The 21594-nt window shown below is 41.2% G+C and overlaps 1 protein-coding gene across 1 annotated transcript; it reads left to right on the forward strand.

Moving 5' to 3' along the window:
* The first annotated feature begins 1779 nt into the window (after positions 1-1779).
* Positions 1780-19801, forward strand: cep20 (centrosomal protein 20). The gene is made up of 5 exons (XM_020531399.2): positions 1780-1858; positions 5051-5248; positions 17695-17779; positions 18499-18635; positions 19001-19801. Exons 1-5 carry the CDS (start codon positions 1780-1782, stop codon positions 19072-19074), a joined length of 573 nt encoding a protein of 190 aa, XP_020386988.2. The 3' UTR covers positions 19075-19801.
* The last annotated feature ends 1793 nt before the right edge of the window (positions 19802-21594 follow it).

Consider the following 21594-nt stretch of genomic DNA (forward strand, 5'->3'; position numbering starts at 1 on the left):
TGATGCTGCTTGGCCTGCTGTGTTCATCCAGCCCTGCACCTTGTTGTCTCGGATTCTCCAGCATCTGCAGTTCCTACTATCTCTGATTCAACTATACTGAAGAAAGATTTCGTTTAGGTTTGAAAGCCATCCAGGGGTGTGGGGAGAAGGCAGGAATGTGACATTAAGTTAGAAGATTGGTTATGATCATGTTGAATGAACTTGAAGGCCCAAGTGGCCTGCTCCTCCTACTTTCTATGTTCCACCTTCCACCCAAAAGCACCTTGTGTACCAATGGTGTTACTTTTTTGAAGTAGTGGCTGCAGTAATCTCTGTGGTGATCTGAATTTGTGCAGTGAGATTCCACAAACAGCAATGTGATAACCATCCAGATAATGGTCTGATTTTGATTGAGGGTGAAATTTTGAACAGGACATTGGGGGTGCAATTCTCCTGATCTCCTTTGAAATGGGTGCCATGGAATCTTCTGTGTCCACATGGGGCCTCAGTTTACCATCTCATCTAGAGGGTGGCACCCCAGACAGTGCAGCACTCCCTCTATACTACACTGAAGTGTCAGCTTTGATTTTTGTATGGAGAGCCTAGAGTGAGACATGAACCTTCTGCCATGGGCAAGAGTACGACTGAGTGAGCCATGACTGTAACTCCAATCAGGTCATCACAGGTTGTGACACTGAAGCCACCGCCACCAGTATTTCAACACCTTTCATTTATGTAGTACCTGTAAAGTAGTTAAGTGTTCTAAGGTGATTCACAGAAGCAAAGTTTGATATTGAGCCCCATCAGATGATATCGTGATAGTTGACCAGGAGGTGTGGTCAAAGAGTTGGAATTTGCTGAGATCTTAAAGGATAACAGAGGAATGGTAGAAGTTGGAATGACACAGGAGGCCAGAATTAGAGAAGTGCAAATATCTTGGAAGCGTTACAGTGCTGGAGATTGGAGAATTTGCCCCACAATTGCCAGGAAATGATTATCTCCAACGAGATAGAATCTAATCATCTCCCCATGAAATTCAGTTGCATTTTTTAAAATTCATTTATAGGACAGGGGCGAAGAGTCAACCACATTGCTGTAGGTCTGGAGTCACATGTAGGCCAGAGTAGTTAAGGATGACAGATTTCCTTCCCAAAAGGGCATTAGTGAGCCAGATAGGGATTTTTTTAACAACAGTTAGCAATGGATTCATTGTCATCATTAGACTGTTGATTCCAGATTTTTATTGAATTCAAATTTCACCATTTGCCATGGCAGGATTCAAACCTGGGTCCCCAGAACATTACCTGGGTCTTCAGATTGACAGTCCAGTGACAATACTAGGCCATCACCTCTTCTTATCTTCATCCCTTATTATCATCACTGAGTTCCCATTTACCGAACTAATCGTGTAAATAATCTGGCTGCTAGATTGATCATGTATGTGAATGCATGGTATGGTAAGATTAGAGAGTTGATTAGATAGTAATAGTGTGAAGGGCAGACAGAGACAAGATTTCATACATTGTGTCCAGGAGATTTTCTACAGCATTTTATTTCTAGTTCAACTTGAAAGCAGGCATTTCTAAATGTGGTTCTTGGGAATGAGATGAGTTATGTAGATTAAGTGTCAGTAGGAGAACAAACTAGGAGACAGATCATTGTGTCATACAGTTTAGGCTGGCTGCAGAAAAGGACAAAGAACATTCCACAGTAGGAATAATTAAATGGGGGAAAGCAAATTTCAATAGGATAAGAACAGATCAGAGCTGAACAAACTGGAGTCGAAGGTTAGCAGGAGAAATGGTACCTAATCAGTGGGCTACCTCTGAAGAACAGTTGGATCCAACACAATCAAAGTATATTCTCATGAAAAGGAAAGGTAGGACAAACAAATCCAGAGCTTCCTGGATGACCAAAGAAGTACAAATTAACACTATGAAGAAAATGTGTGCTTACGACAGATGTCAGGTATAAAATAGAATTGACAACTAGGCTAAACACCAAGTTCAAATGAGTGATAAAGGAAATAAGAGAAGCAAAGAGTGAGTGAAGGAACAGAGATATATTTCCATATCAAGATGGTAAGTGGCTTAGAGAGCAAACTCCATTCTTGTGACTATTGGAAAAAAACAAGCAGCCATGGAGAGGGGGAGAGAGAGAAAGGTCATAATGGTAGTGAATCCAGTACAGGTAAAACTACTCTTGATGTGTATGAGAGCGCGAGCGAGATCCAGGTTTAGATGGGAGATGAGAGCGCATATCTATAAGACCAAGAAATAGGAACAGGAGTAGACAATTTGGCCCCTCGAGCCTGCTCCACCATTCCGTAAGATCATGGTTGATCCACCGTTCTTCACCTCCACTTTCCTGCATTTTCCCCATAATCCTTGATTCCCCAACTGATCAACAGGCAACAACAAGAGGCAGATTTCCTTCTCTAAAGGTCATTAATGAACCAGATGGGTTTTTATAACAATGCTGGTATCAGATTCATTATTACTGAGAATAGTTTTTAATTACAGATTTATTTTTAAATTTAAATTCTGGCTGTCATAATGGGATTTTAAGTCTCTAGCTCAACATGAAGCAATGAATGTGAGAAAAAATTTTCACTCAGCTAATGGGTTATGTCTGGAATGCACTGCCTGTGTTAGTTGTAGTGGCAGGTTCAATTGAAGCATTGTGGCACTAAATCAAATGCCTTCTGGGAGTCCCCATAAACCACATCAATGATGTTGCCTTCATTAACCCTTACTGTTACCTCTTAGACAAACTCCAACAATTTAGTTAAACATGATTTTCTATTAAGAAAATCATGCTAGCTCCCTTTAATTAACCTGTATTTGTTTATGTTACTTAAGTTTATCCCAATTTTTTCCAATTATTTCCCCACCACCGCAGGTAAACAGACTGGTGTGGTTCTGGCTTATCCGCAGAGAGCTGTAGAGTCCAAGACATTGAGATTATTCTGAGATGGACAGATTTTTAACAGTAAGGGAATTGAGAGTTATGAGAAAAGGCAGCAAAGTGAATTTAAGGATTATCACATCAGCCATGATCTGATTGAACCTGCTCTGCCATTCAATGCTCCTAGGTCTAATGGTCTTATCTTTACACCCTTTTCTTTGAACAAGGATGTAAATGTTTGCAAATCTCCAATCCCCCGTCACCACCACTGAATCACAAAAGATTGAAAATTATTTACTAGTGCCTGTGCAATTTGCAGTCTGGGTTTGCATTATTATCCTTAGATGCATCTTGTCTGATCTGGTGCCTTGTCAACTTTAAGTACAGATGGTCTATCCAATATCCCTTCCACATTTAACATGAGCTACTCCTAGCTACTGAATTTCCTCTTTCACCATGACCTGGGTAGCATCTCATTCCTTTGCTTCCGTGCATAAATCCCCTTTTTGATACCTAATCAGCAATACTTATTTATATGCATATAATAAACTGGGATTAACTTTTCAATATTTGTTTTAATCATCCTCTTCAGACATGTTATAACAGTTATCACAGGTAGGGGTGGAGGTTAGATAGACCTTAGGTTTAGGGTAAAAGTTCGGCACAACACCATGGGCCGAAGGGCCTGTACTGTTCTGTGTTCTATATTCTATCTCTGTGCCAGAAGGTTCTTGAACCTTGTCTTTTTGGTCCTGTTCTGACATAGATTGTTTGTAGCACAACAAGCCCACTTTCAGCCACTCACCATTCCCATTACCTCTTATCTAACATTTCTTTTTCCATGGCTTGCTATCAACAATCCCTTTGTCTGTCTAATTTTTTTGTCTCTCTCTGGTTGCCATCTCCACCTATCCTCCTTTACCCCCCTACCCGCAGTCATCAGCGTAAATAGCACTTTTTTCCCACCTGTTGTCAGTTCTGAGGAAGGGTCACTGGAATCAAAATATTAACTCTTTTTTTTTGTCCACAGGTGCTGCCAGAACTTCTGAGTTTCTCCAGCAATTTCTATGTTTGTTTCAGATTTCCAAAATCTGCAGTATTTTGCCTTCATTTGAGTATGTATATAGTACTAACAGTGAAGGACAACTTGATGTTCAGTATTGTTTTTCTAAAACTGACTCAGCATTTCAGTTTTCCATATGCACAGTTAAATGCTGAGAACTAGAAATTGCTACAAGTGATTCTGTGCTTCGCATAGGATGTGCTGTTGAAATCTGGCCACCCACAATTATCAGATTTTTCCTGGTCACTGTTAGTTTCACAGTACAAACCACTGCTTCTGGATGCCTGGAGATCCTGGGTGACTTAACACCAGTTCACGCTTGTGCTGAGGAAATGGAAAGTCCACGTCACAGAGTGTATTTTTTCCTCTCTAAATTACTAATTTAATCAATATCCCATTTTATCAAAAAACTTAAAATGTCCAAAACCAGATTTTTAGTTAGAGGCTTCAGCCAGTATCAGTTTTGTTGTCTGTTGTAATTTTCCTGCTTCACATGCAGATTCCAAAAGTGAATGTGTCTCCATCATGTATTGGGCCTTTCATGTTTCCAATGATGGATCAGTTGCTGTCACCCATAACTTTCACATTGGTCTGAGTAGATAATTTTAATCATTCTGTTCAGACATTTTATGACACACCTTTGGTATAGGTGTGACTTGAATCTGGGCCTTTTAGCTCAGAGGTAGGGATACTGCCACAATGCCACAAGAGTCCTCTGCATGAACCTAAGCGCGCTGTACCAGTTTCTTCATGAACTTGTTCATTTTTGTCAGTGCTTGGCTAGTTATGCAGACTGAGAGTAGGCTGTTAGTTGGAGGTGCATGATAAGAAATGTATAAAGACCAGACTCAACTGTTCTGTTGCTGACCTGAATACCCAAATTCTAACAGAGCTTTGCTTTTGCCTGACTATTGGGTAAAATGGTTTAAATTTAAATTTGTCAATCAAAAGGAAAGTTGGTATGTTTTAATGAATTCTCTTTACTGCTTTAATTTTCGTAAAAGGTCATGAATGCATCTGCAGGCCACTAATTATGTTACCTGATGAATCTGTAAGCGTTTAGAATGTATTTTTCAAAAATTCCTCCTTTTTGGTTTATAGTTCTGAAAGAGACCTTGGAAAAGAGAGGAGTACTAGGCCAACTGAAAGCTAGAATTCGAGCTGAGGTTTTTAGTGCGCTTGATGATCAGAGTGAGCCACGGCCGCCACTTTCCCACGAAAATCTTCTAATTAATGAACTTATCCGTGAATATCTTGAGTTTAATAAATACAAGTACACAGCATCAGTGCTGACAGCAGGTACGTACATTGTGTTGAATGATGAAAGTACAAAAAAAAATGTACTTTTTAAACTTGTAGTTTGTAGCAACTTGTATATTAAATTGATCCAATCAATCACACTTTGCAGCTTGAAAGGCTGCAAATTAGCTTATAATTAAAACAATGCAGTTCATTCTCCAGCACTACATTATTAGTCTTAATTTACATTAATGTTCAATTTCCTGCTACTGTAAATTCATTAGATTCATGTCATGCAGTTTTAGCTACAAATGAGTGATGGAGCTCAAATCAAGCTACCCAGTTTAAATAACTGCACAGACGGTATCCCGTCACCAAGTCACCCTTTATTTAGAAATAGTAAGAACTGCCGATGCTGGAGTCAGAGATAAGACAGTGTGGAGCTGGAGGAACACAGCAGGTCAGGCAGCATCAGAGGAGCAGGAAGACCCGAAATGTCAGCCTTCCTGCTCCTCTGATACTGCCTGACCTGCTGTGTTCCTCCAGAACCACGCTGTGTTATCTCACCCTTTATTTACTTGTGCAGGGTACGCTGTCTGTGGTCATCTAGTTCAGAGTCAGTCCCCTGAACTGAGGAGATTCTAAATCTCTTAATATTGGTCAGCAAGGGCATTCCTGATTGGTGTTGTTAACCTGGGCCAATCAAGGACCTGTTAGTCAACAAGGTCCATCTGGTTCCACCCATTACATTACCAACCCTCACCCAGCCACCCACCCACCAATTCCTGGAATGGAGGCCTGCTCCTTCTCATTGCTTTTCCTGCAATGTTTTCACCCCAGGTCTGGTTCCTATAATTCGGACTCTGCTGCGGGCTACATGTACTGGACCGTAGCCCATCTCTTGCATCCAGAGCATCTCAGGAGAGCTTCCTTCTCCTCTTCCAGCAGTAACGGTATCGAGGCTGCATCCAGCTTGGACTGAGGTTTTCTTGACACTAGATGAAGGGGAAGAACCTATGGTTTCTGACGGGCCTTCTGGCTGTTCTGAGGGGCCAGGTATGTTCCTGCCCCGTTTGAGAGGTGACAGCTTTCAGGTGATAAACATGTTTGTTCAGGACTATATCACCTACCTGAACTTTGTAAGTCACGGGACCTGACCTCGCGTCAACCTCGCCTCGTACCCATACGAGGCCATTTCCATGGTTCCGAAACCAAACTTCATCCCCTGAATTAAATTGTCTCTCTCATTTAGAGGAGGCATGTGGCCGGCGTTGGCATTCCTGCTGCAGTTTCATACTCCCGCCAGGTCTGGAAATATCAGGTTTAACTTGGTGCGGCGTCTTCTCCCCATCTGCATCTCTGCAGAAGCTATCCTTGTTGCGTGTGTGGTGGTCCTATATTCAAACAGGAACCAGCACAGTTTGATATCAAGTGATGCTGTAGGCTGCTTCTTTAAGCTTACTTTCAACATTTGGATTGCTCTTCCCGCTAGACTATTGGACAATGGATGGTATGGAGCTGTCTTTATGTGCTGAATGCCATTCAACTTCAGGAAATGCTCAAATTTCGTGCTAGTAAATGACGTCCATTGTCTGTGACCAATACTTCTGGGAGTCTGTGTATTTCGAACAACGCTCACAGCTTATCATTTGTCATCCCTGAGTTTGCCAAGCAGATTTTATGCACGACCAACCACTTTGAATGGGCGTCCACATTTACCAGGAATGTTGAGCCCATGAAAGAACCGGCATAATCGACATGCAACCGACTCCAGGTTTACCTACCCATTTCCATGAATGTGGTCTTTTTCGCAAAAAAGACCCTGAACTACCTGTTGCCTGCCACTTTAACGCACCACCCTGTTCCCTGGCCAACATCCCTGTGTCTAGCTTGCTGCAGTGTTCCAGCGAACCTCAACGCAAGCCAGAAGAATAACATCTCATTTTCCGCTTGGCGACTCTGCAGCCCTGCGAACTCCATATCGAGTTCAACAATTCTAGGAACTAGACTCTCCCATGTCCCGACCCCCTACCCCACATACCAGGCCTTGTTACCACATGGCCTGCCATCGCACACCAACTGTTTTTAGTCACTATAGTCCCCATTAACAATTATTCCCCTCCCAGCCTGATCGTTATCACCTCTGTCTATCCAACTGCTCTTCTTTCCTCTCTCTCTTTAGGTAGGCTCTATCCCATCGTTTACTCCCTACCCCATTCCCCTCCCTATTTTCTGCATATAAACTGACATTTTCCCAGCCACTGTCAGTTCTGAAGAAGGGTCACCAGAGCCAAAACGTTAACTCTGTTTTTTCCTTCACAGATGCTGCCAGACCTGCTGAGCCTTTCCAGCAACTTTGTTTTTGTCCATGAATGTGGGGCTGCCACTGGTGGCAATTTTTGTCCTTGTTGGAACGCTGGACGTTGCCCCACCACGCAGCTATGTTGGCATCCAACCCTGGCCACCAGACATAACCTCTTGCTAGCATCTTCATCTTGGAAGCCCCTGGATGACTCTGGTGGAGCTCAGCCAGTATCTGGTGGCAACCTTTACTCAGGATAATCACGCTTGCTCCCCAAAGTAATATTCCGTTCTATACGGTGATCTGGTCTTGCCGGATTCAGAAAGGTTCCAGTCCTTGTTGCGAAGGCCCTTCTATCTCCGCCAGTACGACCAGCTATTTTAGTTTTGCTAGGAAAGGATCTTTTTGTATCCGAAGTCGGATATTGTCAGTGGTGACCGCAAAGAAGTTTAAAACCAGAATGGACTCCTCCAGGGAGGCACCACCAGTGCAATATCTACCGATGGGAGGTGGCTCAGGGCATTTGCAAAGGCCTCTTGGCTTCCTGGACAGTGTTGTAGCTTGTACTTATATGCCCTGGGAATAAAGGGCCCACCGCTGAACTCTACCGGAAGCTATGAGTGGTATCGCCTTGTCTTCCTTCAGTAACACTAGCAGAGGTTTGTGATCTGTTACTGTGACAAATTCCCATCCTTAAAAGGTACTGGTGGAAGTTGCTCACACCAAAGATGACTGCCAAACCTACCTTCTCTTATCTGGGCATATTTGTGTTCAGCATTAGCCAAAGTCTGGGAAGCATAGGCTATTGGGCATTCCTTTCCGTTGGGCCACCGCATTAGCCAACACTACTACTGTACGGGGAGGCATCACATGTCAGCACTGCCTCTTGCGTCGGATTATACTGGGCCAACATCTTAGATAACGATAGCTGCTTTTTCACTTTTCTAAAGGCTACTTGGCTATGCGACCATTTCCAAGGCTGACCCTTTTCAATAGCAGGTGTAAGGGTGCCAAGATGGAGGCCAGGTGATGCACAAATTTGTAAAATTCACTAACCCAAGGAAAGACCTAAGCTCTGGTACAAACGTGGGAGGCGGGGCTGCTTTGATCACCCTCTTTATCTTCCAATGGGTGTAATCTGGTTTTGTCGACTCTGTAACCCAAGTAAGTCACTTGGGGCACCTGGAATACACATTTTTCCGTTCTAAGGTGTAAGTCCACCTTGGAGAAACATTTAAGCACGATGTCCAATTTCTCCAAGTGCTCTTTTTTGGTCTTCCTGGTTATTAGCACGTCATCCAGATAAATGGCAACCTGGGGTAGCCCTTGTAAATTTTTTTCCATGGTCTGATACCCCAATCGGCAGTCTTGTATATTGGTATAAACCCTTATGGGTGTTAATTGTGGCGTACTTCTGGGACTCCTCATCCAGTTGCAATTGCAGGTAGGGATGGCTCGTGTCCAGCTTTGTAAAGGACAGCAGCCCCCCACCTCCCCCCGCCCCCCCCCAACCTAACTTGGTATACAGGCCCTCAATGCGAGGTATTGGGTGTTAATCCAGCTGTGAGAAGTGACTTACCATTAGCATTACATCCCCACAAAGGCAAACTGAGCAATCAAGCTTCACAATTGGGACTACTGATGCTGCCCATTCCGCAAACTGCACTGGTTTGATAATTCCCTCGCTCTCCAGCCTCCTGATTTCCACCAAGCGGGCCTTGCAAAATCATGGAAATGCTTCCTGGTCGACATGTAACGTGGTTTGGTCCCTTTGATAGTCCCAAGCCCTTCCTGAAAAACTCCTGGGTATTTCACTAGGACTTCACTGAGGCAGCCATTTTCTAAACGAAAAATGTTGAGCCAATCTAGGTGAATCTTTCTCAATCAATTTTGCCCCATTGGTCTTGGGCCCGATCCTCATGCCACAATGAGTGGTACCTGGGCGAACTGCTTCTCATAAGAGAACAGAACCGAAGTCATATCCTTAATTTGTAACTGTTCCCCAGGAAATATTCTCTGTCTGGCTGAGGTCTTGCACAAACTTTAGGGTTGGAGACCTGGGTGAACCTTGTTAAAGACAAGTTCTACAACCACAGATACAACTGCACCGGTATCAATCTCCATGGGAACTATGTGACCATTTAATGAAACAGTTATTTTAATCGGTTCCAATTTGGATGTCGCTAAGTAATTTAATTGTTCCAACCCACATGTAGGGGGACTTTCCAGGGTGTGCACTCTACCAGCCTAGAGGTTTTCTTATTCAAATTAGGTCTTGTAAAACTGCTTTGCTGTTTCGAGTCTGCATACCAGCTGCAACTACAATGGCTTGCTGGCCTAGATCCTGAAGAACTTTTTAGCCACTTGGCCGAGACTGAGCTTTGTTGTGGGGTTCTGCTGTTGGCCTGCCTGTGGTCGTTCTGCTCAGGATATGCCTGCGTGAGGCTCTGCGATTGCCTACGCTCTAGTGGTGTACCCCAAGTTCAGTTGGACAGGTGAGAGTGTCCAGTTCTGTTGGGATGCCCTTTAGTTCCCATGCTCCACATGCTGCATTTTCTAATGACCAATCTAGTTGTAGTGCCTGTTTGAGTCCAGTTGGGCTTCAGCTAGTAGGCACTTCTGCATGGTTAAATCTTTAATTCCACATACCAAACAGTCTCTCAGCACCTCATTCAGGTTTAACCCAAAATCACATGCCTCTTAACCTCATCAAAAATCTCGAAATGGATTCCCCCAGTTCTCTAACAGCCAAATAAAACTGATATCATCTCAGGATTAGAGGTGTTATGGGGCCGTAATATTCCTTAACCACCTCCGTCAATTCTTGGAATATTTTAGTGTCTGGTGCCCCGGGAAAGTTTAGCCCCTTATAACCAAAAATGCTGCAGGTCTGCAAGCTGTCAGAAGGATTACTACCATTTCTAAAGAAGGGTCCCAACCCGAAACGTCAGCTTTCCTGCTTCTCTGATGCTGCTTGGCCTGCTGTGTTCCTCCAGCTCCACACTGTGTTATATAGGATTACTTCTGCTTTTCATCTACCCCAGTGTCATTTGCCTGGAAAAAATATTGCAATCTTTCGATATACTGGGCCCAGTCTTTGACAGCAGGATCAAACGAATCCAGCTTTCCAAATAAAGGCATGATGCCAGAAATACTTACCCTTACCCCAAGATGACTGTTGCAAGCGAATGTTCTTCAGGCAAATATTGCTTTCTCCCATCACCACTGAAATAAGTGCACAGAGGCCAGTATCCTGTCACCAAGTCACCCTTTATTGTGCAGAGTACACTGGCTGTGGCCAGCTAGCTCAGAGTCAGTACCCTGAACTGAGGTGATTCTAAATCTCTAAGGTTTTAGAGTAGATTTGTAGCTCGGGTTGTGGATGTTGTGGTTGGTTGGCTCACCGAGCTGGTTCGTTGTTCCGCAGATGTTTCATTACCCTGCTGGGTAACATCATCAGTGCAGCCTCCGATGAAGCGCTGTTGTGTTTTCCTGCCTGTTATTTGAACTCTGGTGTCCGTTGGGCTGGATTACCTCACTTCCGGTTTTCCTTCGCAGTGGACTGTATATGGGGTCGAGCTCTATGTGTTTATTGATGGCTTTCTTAGTGGAGTACCAGGCTTCTAGGAATTCCCGTGTTTGTCTCTGTTTTGCTTGTCCCAGGATCCTGGTGTTGTCCCAATCGAATTGGTGGTTCTCCTTATCCATGTGGATAGAGATGAGTGAGTATTGGTCGTTCTTTTTGTTGCCAGTTGATGTTTGTGTACCCTTGTGGTTAATTTCCTTCCTGTTTGTCCAATGCAGTGTTTGTCACAGCCTCTGCAGGGAATCTTGTATTTGACATTGGTCCTGTCCATAGTGGGTCTTTGGTTTGGGTGAGCAGTTGGCGAAGGGTTGATGTGGGTTTGTGTGCTACTCTGATGCCCAGTGATCGTAGGAGTCTTATGGTCAGTTCAGATGTGTTCCTCATGTAAGGTAGCGTGATGAGTGTGTAAGGGCGTATAGTATCTTCCTGGTGTCGTTCGTGTAATAGGCATCTTCTGACGCAGTTTTTCGGGTATCCGTTGTCTTTAAATACCTGGAAGAGGTACTCCTTTTCTTGGTGTAGCTCTGTGCTGCTGCAATGTGTTGTTGCCCTTTTAAATAACGTTCTCATGCAACTTGGTTTGTGTGTATTAGGGTGGTTGCTGTCGAAATTCAGTATTTGGTCAGTGCGTGTGGCTTTCCTGTGTACCTTTGTTAGGAATTCCCCAATTGTCCTGCGATCCACCATGACGTCCAGGAATGGGAGTTGTTTGTTCTTCTCCTCTTTGGTGAATCTGATTCCAGTGACGGTGTTGTTTATTACTTCGTGTGTCTCCTCTAGTTTGGTCTGTTTTAATAATGACGAAGGTGTCGTCCACATAGCGTAACCATAGTTTTGGTTGGATCAACGGAAGGGCTGTACTTTCTAGTCTCTACATCACCACTTCAGTTATTAGGCCAGAGATGGGTGATCCGATGGGTGTCCTGTGAAACAATGAACCAGCTCGGCGAGCCAACCAATCACAAGATTCTAAATCTGTTAATGTTGGTCAGCCAGGGTTTTCCTGATTGGCCCAGGTTAACAACCCCAGTCAAGGACCTCATAGTCAACGAGGTCCACCTGGTTCCATTCACTACACCAGTTTTTCAAGCTTCCAAGTGCCCAGTAGTTATCCACTTTATAGAATATGCATTTTAAAAATAAAAAGAAAATGCTGGAGAATCTCAGCAGATCTTGCAGCATCTGTGGGGAGAGAAATAGAATTAAGTTTTTGAGTCTAATATGTTGTATATCTGTTCCAATGAGGAGTCATAGCAAATTCGAAATGTTAACTGTTTCTGTCCCAAAGATACTGCCAGACCTGCAGAGTTTCTCCAACTTTTTCTGTTTTTATTTCAGATTTCCAGCATCCACAATATTTTCACTTCGGTGAAATGCTGCTGGACTGCCAGTAGCTATGGAACTGTAACCTAACATGAGTCAGCACCGTCAAGAAAAAATTGTAACATATAAGGTGATTTATGCTGTTATCCTGCTTGCTGTCTTTGAATGCTGACAGCACAGTTATGGGAGTGTTTTTATTACTTTACCCAAACATCTTAAGAGCCTTTCCTTGATCAGTCTGTACATAATTGGAAAACATTCTGACTGGAAACTGTCTTGAATCTTTTTATAATATGTTACCTCAACTTAAAACAAATATTTGGCTTGCCAGTAAACTTGACAACTAGTAACTTCTTGTTTGGTGGCCATCTTGTTAAAATGGATTTGCAGAGATCCACCTGTATATTCAAATCCATGTACTTATTTAATTCCTGTTCTTTAAGTCTTGCTGTATAATATATGAAGGCAAATGTTTGGGGACTCCGAAGTGATGCTAGTTTCTGTTATCTAGCAGGAGGCAGCTCTGTGATGACCAATTTTAGGCTTAGCTTTCGCCTAAGAGGAATTATTTTGGTAAATTCTGTCAAGTTTTTTTTTCAGTAGTATAGTGATTATGTTACTACACTAGTAATCCCAGAGACTAGACTGAATAGATCTGAAATAAGTTAAAATCTCACCTGGCAGTTTGAATTTGAATTAAAATTTTAAACTTTTATTTTAAAATCTCATAATAAAATAACAATAAAATTGACCTTGAAGCTATGTGCTTTCGTTTTTTGCAAAGAAGAAACTTAACGGGTTCATCACATCCTTTAGCAAAGGGAACCTGCTTTCCTTTCTTGTCTAAATATGACTCTCGTCCACACCAATATGATTGCCTTTAAAATGTCCTCTGAAGTTGTCTCATAAGTTGTATTGAACTTCTAAACTGTTGTTCATTTAGGCAGCTCATCACCACCATTTTGGGGTAACTATCTTGGGCAATAATTACCATCTAGGCCAGGCATACTTTGAACCTAAAAATCAATTTCAACTTCAGAAGTAATCAACAGTCAGGATATCCTGACTGAGTAAAGCCCCTGGCACATCTACCTGACTTGACAGAATTGGCTTCTCACAATCTGTGTCAAAGAGCTGCATGCAGGTCTCATTGCAGTGTGTTACAGTGCATCCTGAGACTAATATGTCAGTTGACAGTGACAGTGAGCTTGTGTCTATGGCCTGAAGCTTGGATCTTGCAGAGACCCCTATTTCCCATTTTCCGTTTCCAAGCAGGTCATTCTTTCAGTCATGCTGCAATGGGAATAAAATCTAGAGCACCCACAATTGTGACGTCTGGTGTTAGCAGAATCCTTGAATCAGAGCTAAGGTCTTCACTGCGTGTCACACCGTTCCCTGGAGACATCACCAACTTTAAGTAACAGTACAAACCTCCAAAAGGGTTCTTGTGTACTGTGATACTGTTACTACCTCCGAACCAAGAGGCCTGGGTTAAAGTTCCACATCCTCCAGAGGTAATATCTCTGAACTAGTTGATTAGAAAATATCTGCAAACAGTTCGAACACAACAGCCATTAGAACACTTATTCAGCAATTAACCTGAAAGTCATTGAAGATTGTTTTAAGTAGCACTGGAAGAATCCTTCCTACTGCTGAATACCTATTCAGCTGCGTGAGCTCAAGAGAGCATGTTGGCTGGAGGATCCAGTTGGAAAAAGTCATAGCTTAGAGTCATGTCAGTGTTACACATTGACTGATGTCTCAATCTGCCTGTTCTGCATGCTTCCAGCTCTGAACATCTGCATTGATAATCTCACCAAAATAACATCTAGTCTCTCCAGTATAAGAAGTGCATATGTATGTGGCACTGTTGTCATTTGGATATGAAAAAGCATCTATAGTTCCCAAAGTGCAGACACATTGCAACCGAATTTTGTGGCCAAAAAGTGGGTGCAAGTGACACTTTCCCTCTGGCACTAGGTATTATTGCACCATATTGGCCACAATGCCGAAATAAAAGGCATTGCAAAGCAAACTTACTAAACCAACTTTGTCAATTATAAACAATCCAATATTGCTGGCAAAAATCAACTGATCACTCTTGTGCATACTCTTCATGCCTATCTTCTGCATACTCTTCCTTGTCTGGAGCTCCTACTACTTGCTACTCCAGTAACTCCAGCATGGCTGAAGAAGGCTCAACCTCATGCAACTCTGAGCCTAGGAGATCCAGTTCTAGACTGCAGCTGCTCCTATCATTCATGATCAAATGATGGAGCAGACTCAATGAGCCAAATGGCCTAATTCTGCTCTTTATCATATGGTCTTATGGCAACACAAACATAGTTAGCAGCTGTCTAGGCTGGTTGGCTGACGGTGTCAACAAGGGCACTGATAGAGGGGTAATAGTAGGATGTCAGCATATATCTCCCAAGAAAACAGCAGATTAATACTCAAAGATGCTACAGCCAGTCTGCCAAGTGGTGTTTTTACAATCCCAGCAATATATTGGAGGATAAATTGTTGGATTGTCCCTAGATCCTGAAAGCTTCTATGAACAGTGGGATCAGCAACCATTTTGGTAACAGCTTGAACATTCATGACAACAGGCTGAGTCTGCATTGCTTCAATCTGAGGTTTCATTGCAGCGCTGAGAATTTGGATGGCTTCTGATTTTATTGCAAAGGTATCTGAGATTTATCACTGCATTACCTTTGTGTCTGACAGCGAGATAATGTAATTGGCCACTCTGGAAATAATAGACTACAACTTTTTCTGAAAGTGTGCAGTATTGATATCAGATGTCTCTATGCTCCTGGTTAGTAACTTCAGGTTTTCTGACAGGTCTGCCAATATAATAAGTATTTGTGTGCACAACCCTTTCTTTATCCTATCTCATCCAAGTCTCCTGGAGCAGAACTGATGTTGGGTGTCACCTGGGAAGTTGACAACTCTCCTCCCCCTTTCCCTGCCCTAGCTGCAGGTCACCCATGTCCAGTGTCTGTCTCACTGCGTATAGATTCCATCTCTGAGCACCTGCTGCAATTAAGATTCACCTCTCCTATAAGAGATGAGAACAGACTTTAGGCATTGCAAATCTCTCTGTTTTTCTGGCCCTTCTGCTTGGGTGTGCTGTCTGCATCAAAAGCAACAGGCACAGGTTAGTTGTACATCATGATCCTCATGGGTTTTATCTCTCAACATCAAGCTGATTCCTGCATCTGATTTCATGTCTAAGTTTGACAAGCTCATCCCAGAAAAGTTGGTGTAAGCATTATACTTTAATATTAGAAATCTAACCACTTGGTTTAAATTGTATTTGTGTCAGAAAAAGGTTCTTCAGTATCATAACTTGCAGGGGAGGGATAAAAAGCACATTCAAGAAATTGAATGTTAATGAATAATAAGGCAATCGTAGCTTTGATGTGATGTTTCATTAATATTTTACCTATGAGCTACTGGAGTATGTTTTAAAGAAGAGCATTTTCAACTGCTGAGAATATCCAAGCCTTTTCCCAAGGAGAAATGAATGTTTGGAAATTTCCAACCCAGAAAGTCATGGAGGCTAGATCACTGAAAGTATTAAAGAGGAGGAAGATTTTTGCAATGACGGGGAGTTGAGGTGGAGGAGGATTTTTAAAAGTTTATTCACCATGGGACGTGGGCATTACTGGTTGGGCCATCACTTATTGCCTGTCCCCAGTTGCCTTTGAGAAAGTGGTGATGAGCTGCCTTCATGAACTGCTGCAGTCCACACTTTGCATGTTGACCCACAATGTTCTTAAGGAGGAATTGCAGGATTTGACCCAGCAACAGTGAAGGAACAGTGATATATGTCTTGGTCAGGATGGTGAGTGCCTTCGGATCTTGCAGGTGGTGGTGTTTCCATGTTTCTGCTGCTCTTGTCCTTCTGGATGGAAGTGATTTGAAAGGCATTGTCTAAGGATCTTTGATGAATTTCTGTAGCGTTGTAGATAGTGCACGCTGCTGCTACTGAGCATCAGTGGTGGAGGGATTGGATATGTTTGTGGATGCGGTGGACTACTTTGTCCAGGATGGTCATAGAGTAATAGAGTCATACAGCATGGAAACAGACCCTTCAGTCCAACTGGTCCATGCCAATAAGACATCCCAATCTGATCTAGTCCCATCTACCAGCATTTGGCCCGTATCCCTCTAAACCCTTCCTATTTGTATACCCATCCAGATGCCTTTTAAATGTTGTAATTGTACCTGTCTTCACCACTTCCTCTGACAGTTCATTCCATACACGCACCACCCTCTGCATGAAAAAGTTGCCCCTCAGGTCCTTTTTAAATCTTGTTGCATTCTTTGTTTCAAAAACATTTGAACTCTGATAAGATGATCTGTGGTCTTTCAGTTTATGCTGAGCGATTGAGTATTGATTCTTCTGCGATTCTTTTGCCTTTTGTATGCACCTGGACACACCAGTACTTGTATTATGATGGGGACGTTTCATGCTTCAAGCTTCTTGAATGTCGCTGGAGCTTCACTCTTCTGGACAAGTGGGAAGTATTCCATCACACTCCTGACTTGTGCCTTGTAGATGGTGGACAGTCTCTGGGGAGTCAGGAGGTGAGTTACTTGCCACAGAATTCCTAGCCTCTGACTTGTTTTTATAGTCACCGTATTATATGGTGAGTCCAGTTCAGTTTCTGGTCACTGGTAACCTCTCAGGATGTTGATTGTGGGGGATTCAGTAAGATCATTGAAGGAGCAATAGTAAGATTGTATCTTTGTGGTGATAGTCATTGCCTGGTATTTGTGTGGCACAAATGTTTCTTGCCACTTGTCAGCCCAAGCTTAGATATTGTCCAAATTTTGTTGCATTTGAACATGGACTACTTTATTATCTGAGGATACAAATGGTGTTGAACATTGTGCAATCACTGGTGAGCATCCCTATTTATGATGTTAAGATGGAGGGAAGGTCATTGATAAAGCACCTGAAGATGGTTGGACCTAGGACACTACTCCTGCAGAGATGTCCTGGAGCTGAGTTGACTGACCTCCAGCAACCACAACCATCTTCCTATGTGCCAGGTATGACTCCCAACAAGTGGACAGCTTGCTCCCTGATTCCCATTGATTCCAGATGTGAACAAAAGATGAGTTGAACCCTGAGGCAGATCAGCCAAGATATTGAATGTGGGGCAGGGTTGAAGGTCCAAATGGCCTACTGCTGTTATTATATTTTTATGTTTAATTATCTGGACTTGCATGAACTGCTTAGATGAGGACTTGCATTAAATAGTGTCACTTTTTTTCACACAGAAGCTGGTCAACCTGAGATACCTTTAGACAGACAGTTTCTAGTGAATGAGTTAAATGTAATTGAAGATTCAAGCACAAAAACAGTGTAAGTAAATCCTATCCTTTTTATTACTGTTAATAGCAGTGATTTGTATGTTTTATTTCTTGGTTTTTATTTCAGTGTTCAAATATTGTAAAACATAATTTCAAAGTTATCTAGAAATGCTTATATATTGGTACCTGGGCAAGGGATAAAAGACTAGATGCTACCAAAGTGAAGTATTTTGAAATGTGTCATCCCCATTTATTTTGCTGTGTGGAATTTATTGTAATTTGAAAGCTGTAAAATGAAATTAATACATGACAGCATTTAGTTTAATCTATATTAACTTTTACACAAAAGTATTGAACAAAGAGTTCATTTTTGGCCATTTTAAGTCTGTTCAAAAGATGGCCTGTGTTGTTTACACACTTTTTGGCAGAAATGTTATTTAATTGATATCAAACATTTTGGAAGATTTTGTATAAAGCAGACATTGAATCCTCTTAAAATTTTCAGATTTAAAGGACTGCTTATGAACACCGGAGCTCATTTTTACAGTGTATTTTCACATTCCTGATTTGTTATACAGGATGTCTCTGATCGAGTTCTTTATGGATACAGTGTAATTATGTGAAGAGTAAAACATTTTGTTGAACTCAACTGTGTTGTGGCACAGTATGTCTGTTTTGAATGCTGCAATTTTTTTAAATTATTAATGTAAAAACTGTCTTGTGACAAATACAATTTTTAAATGCAAATTAAAATTTATCTTCTGCTTATAGGCCTCTGCTATATGGAATCCTAGCTCACTTTGTAAATGAGAGCAAAGAGGATGGAGTTAAAGCTCTGATTAAAGGTGCATCTATGCCTAATATAAAGAAAATGTCTTTAAAGCAACCAAATGAGAAACGTAGCCTAGGTAGGACATTTAAAACTGAACTGGGTGGAGCTGGAAATGATTCACACAGCACAAAATATCTATGCTGTACAACTTAATTCTTAAACTTGACAATGTGTCCCATTTTGTTGCAAATATATGTAGTTAAAATAAAGCCAAAAACCCATATTTGAATATTTAATAACTTAAGCTTCAAAAATGTATTTCATTAAAACAATTTTCTGATTGTATTAATGCATTGTTAATTGGTAAAGAGTTCCCATGAATAATTATATATTTAATTCTCAACCATTGGTTAAACTTGTACGGCTTGTGACATTTTTGATTATTTTTTCCTCTTGTCTTTCCTCTTTCAGTTTTATTAAGTGCAGATTTTTTTTTCCCAGATGACTTGCCTGAACCTGGAAGATCAGGTGGAAGAAATTTTGAAGACCACTTTGTTCTCCGAGGTGGACACTGATTACAGCTGACTATTTCTTTAACAGTGTGTTATGTAACAGCCTGCAGTTTGGTTACCTTTAAGTCACCTTTGGTTTATCTCGACTTTAAAGTCATTGTATGTTAAAGTGTCCAACAAAGGAATTTGCTGCCTGGCGCCCTGTTATTTTTTTTGTTGTTTTGTTTCTTTTCTTAATTTGGTAAATGTAGTTTTATTTAGAAGATCTGAACTTTGCCTAACTACTGGTAATGAGACCAGCCTTGGAACAGCATGAGCATTTGTACTGCTAGCTTTCATGCTGGAAGCAGATGCATGGAGTCTGGTCATATGCCTATTATTCCTTTCGTGTCTTAGGCTGTATTGTTACTTGAGTTACCTGTTTCTTTTTATAATCAGTCAGTTTACTTGTTTATTTTCCTGCAATAAAAACTGTAATTTGACTGGTTGTAACAGTAACAGGTGATACTTACTAAGTTATCTTCTAAATTTAAATGTTAAGTATCTGTGGTCTTATTTTTCACAATGTCCAGTTCTTCATTTATCTTCTTAAATTAAGTTGTTCCAATCAACCTATTTCAAGCTGGCCAACTTTGGTCTATCAAATAGTTCAGTCAGACACAGTCAAATTGCATATGCATTGGCAACTACACATTGAAACATTATTTGAAAATGTTTGTCGTTTGATATTTTTATATTGATATTTATTGTGCAATGTTTTGTACATAATAAATTTTGGTTTTGTCAATTATATTGCCTATTTTAATTCACTTTTTCAAACAACAAATTTTCTGTACCAGTTCTGAGGAAAAGTCATGTTGGACTCAACATTAACGGTTTTTCTCCCTCTACAGATGCTGCCAGATGTGCTAAGTTTCTCCAGGTTTTCTGTTTTTATTTTAGATTTCCTGTATTTGTACTGCTTTGCTTTTATTAATCTAAATTTTGTGCACTGTTCACCAGCTAAGCAGAACGGCAGACTTGGGTATTAGCAATTTTGAAGGCTATGTTTAACAATGTTAGAGTTGCCATGCAATTGCAGATTGTCATGGAACATAGCTATTAAGGATTAACAATTAATACAATTATCTCCCAATGGATTGCCTTATATTATAATTGATTATAATTCATCTTAAGTGTCTGGGACAGACATTATCATTTATTTTATTATGCAACATAAATATATATAAAAACTTATCCGTTTAATTTGAAACACATAAGGTGGTATTTAATATATATTTCAAAACTCTTACTGAGGTAGGTTAGTGGTAAGATCTTAAAAGCCCTAATGGAGTATGTGCAACATTGGATATCTGGTCCCAAATTAAATAGTGTGCACAACTTCACCCAAATGTTTTGTTTACGTTGCTGCTTAGTTGTTCAGTTTGACAAACTATGTTACTCTACCTACCTTCTAGTTGAGACTTCACCTCTTGCATCATCAAAGACGTTGCAGTGGTAATAGGCACTCAAAGCCTTGTACTCTATTCCAAAAGCATTTTATTTATGTAAGAAGTAACTGTTCAAAGACACTCATACAATTTTAGATTTGAAATGACGATCCAACATATATAATTTTTATTAAAATATGTTAAAAACTGTTTCCTATTTTTTGCAAATTTCCTATCATACTGTTTTATTAAGAACATAAATCTTAATTGAATAACATAATTTTGTTGGACTTTTCACTTTGCAACTTCCAAATTGAGTGGTAAATGTTATAAACTCTCCTTCTGTAAAACCACCCACTACTCCAGGATCATCTTGAAGAACAAACGTAACCCAACTTCTTACCTCCTTACATTTTTATCTTCAAAAAATAAATAAAAATCTGGAGAGCATTGGTCATCTGGAGAACAAGCCTAGGGAATAATGAATGGAAAATAAGGAAATAGATTAATTGAACAGTAACGTAGTTTGTCTTCACTGCCGAGAATACAAATAAATCCTAACAATAATTGTGAACCAGGAAGTAAAAGGGAGGGTATTCCTTAAAACAATTACACTCACCAGGGAAAGGTTTCTGAAAAATTATTAAAACTAAAAACTGACTAATCTCCAGGCTTTAAAATTCATACCTTATTATTAATTAAGGGACACTAGCAGAAGGGAAGTACGAAACATGAACACGTCTGAAGTAAGCCCCCGACATTTGAGGAGCTTCGACTCGGAATTCAAACTGAAGGCTGAACTACAGACACTACAACACATCAGAAGGGAGCGAGTTACCAAAACACATTATTCCAGGAGACAGTTGCACCATTTAGGGTAGGGCTGTTCTGATTTTGGCTGAGGAATGGGAGTGTGTGTCTGTGGGTGAAGCAGATATGAGGACCTGGTAGGTAGAAAGAGAAGTCTCAGGCTTTGCAATTGTACAACAATTTTGCGGTTTTTGCATCTTGTGCGGATGAAAGCGGTGGATTGGTGAACTAACCATGGCACATAGTGTAGGAAACCATTCAAGGATAGAGGAAGATAGTAGAAGTGGTGGAAGCAGGAGACCACGTAGTCAGAGAGATAGACACAGTTCTCTGCAGTTGAGAT

The sequence above is a fragment of the Rhincodon typus genome, chromosome 21 (genome assembly GCF_021869965.1).
Source record: "Rhincodon typus isolate 14 chromosome 21, sRhiTyp1.1, whole genome shotgun sequence".
Taxonomy (NCBI): Eukaryota; Metazoa; Chordata; class Chondrichthyes; order Orectolobiformes; family Rhincodontidae; genus Rhincodon; species Rhincodon typus.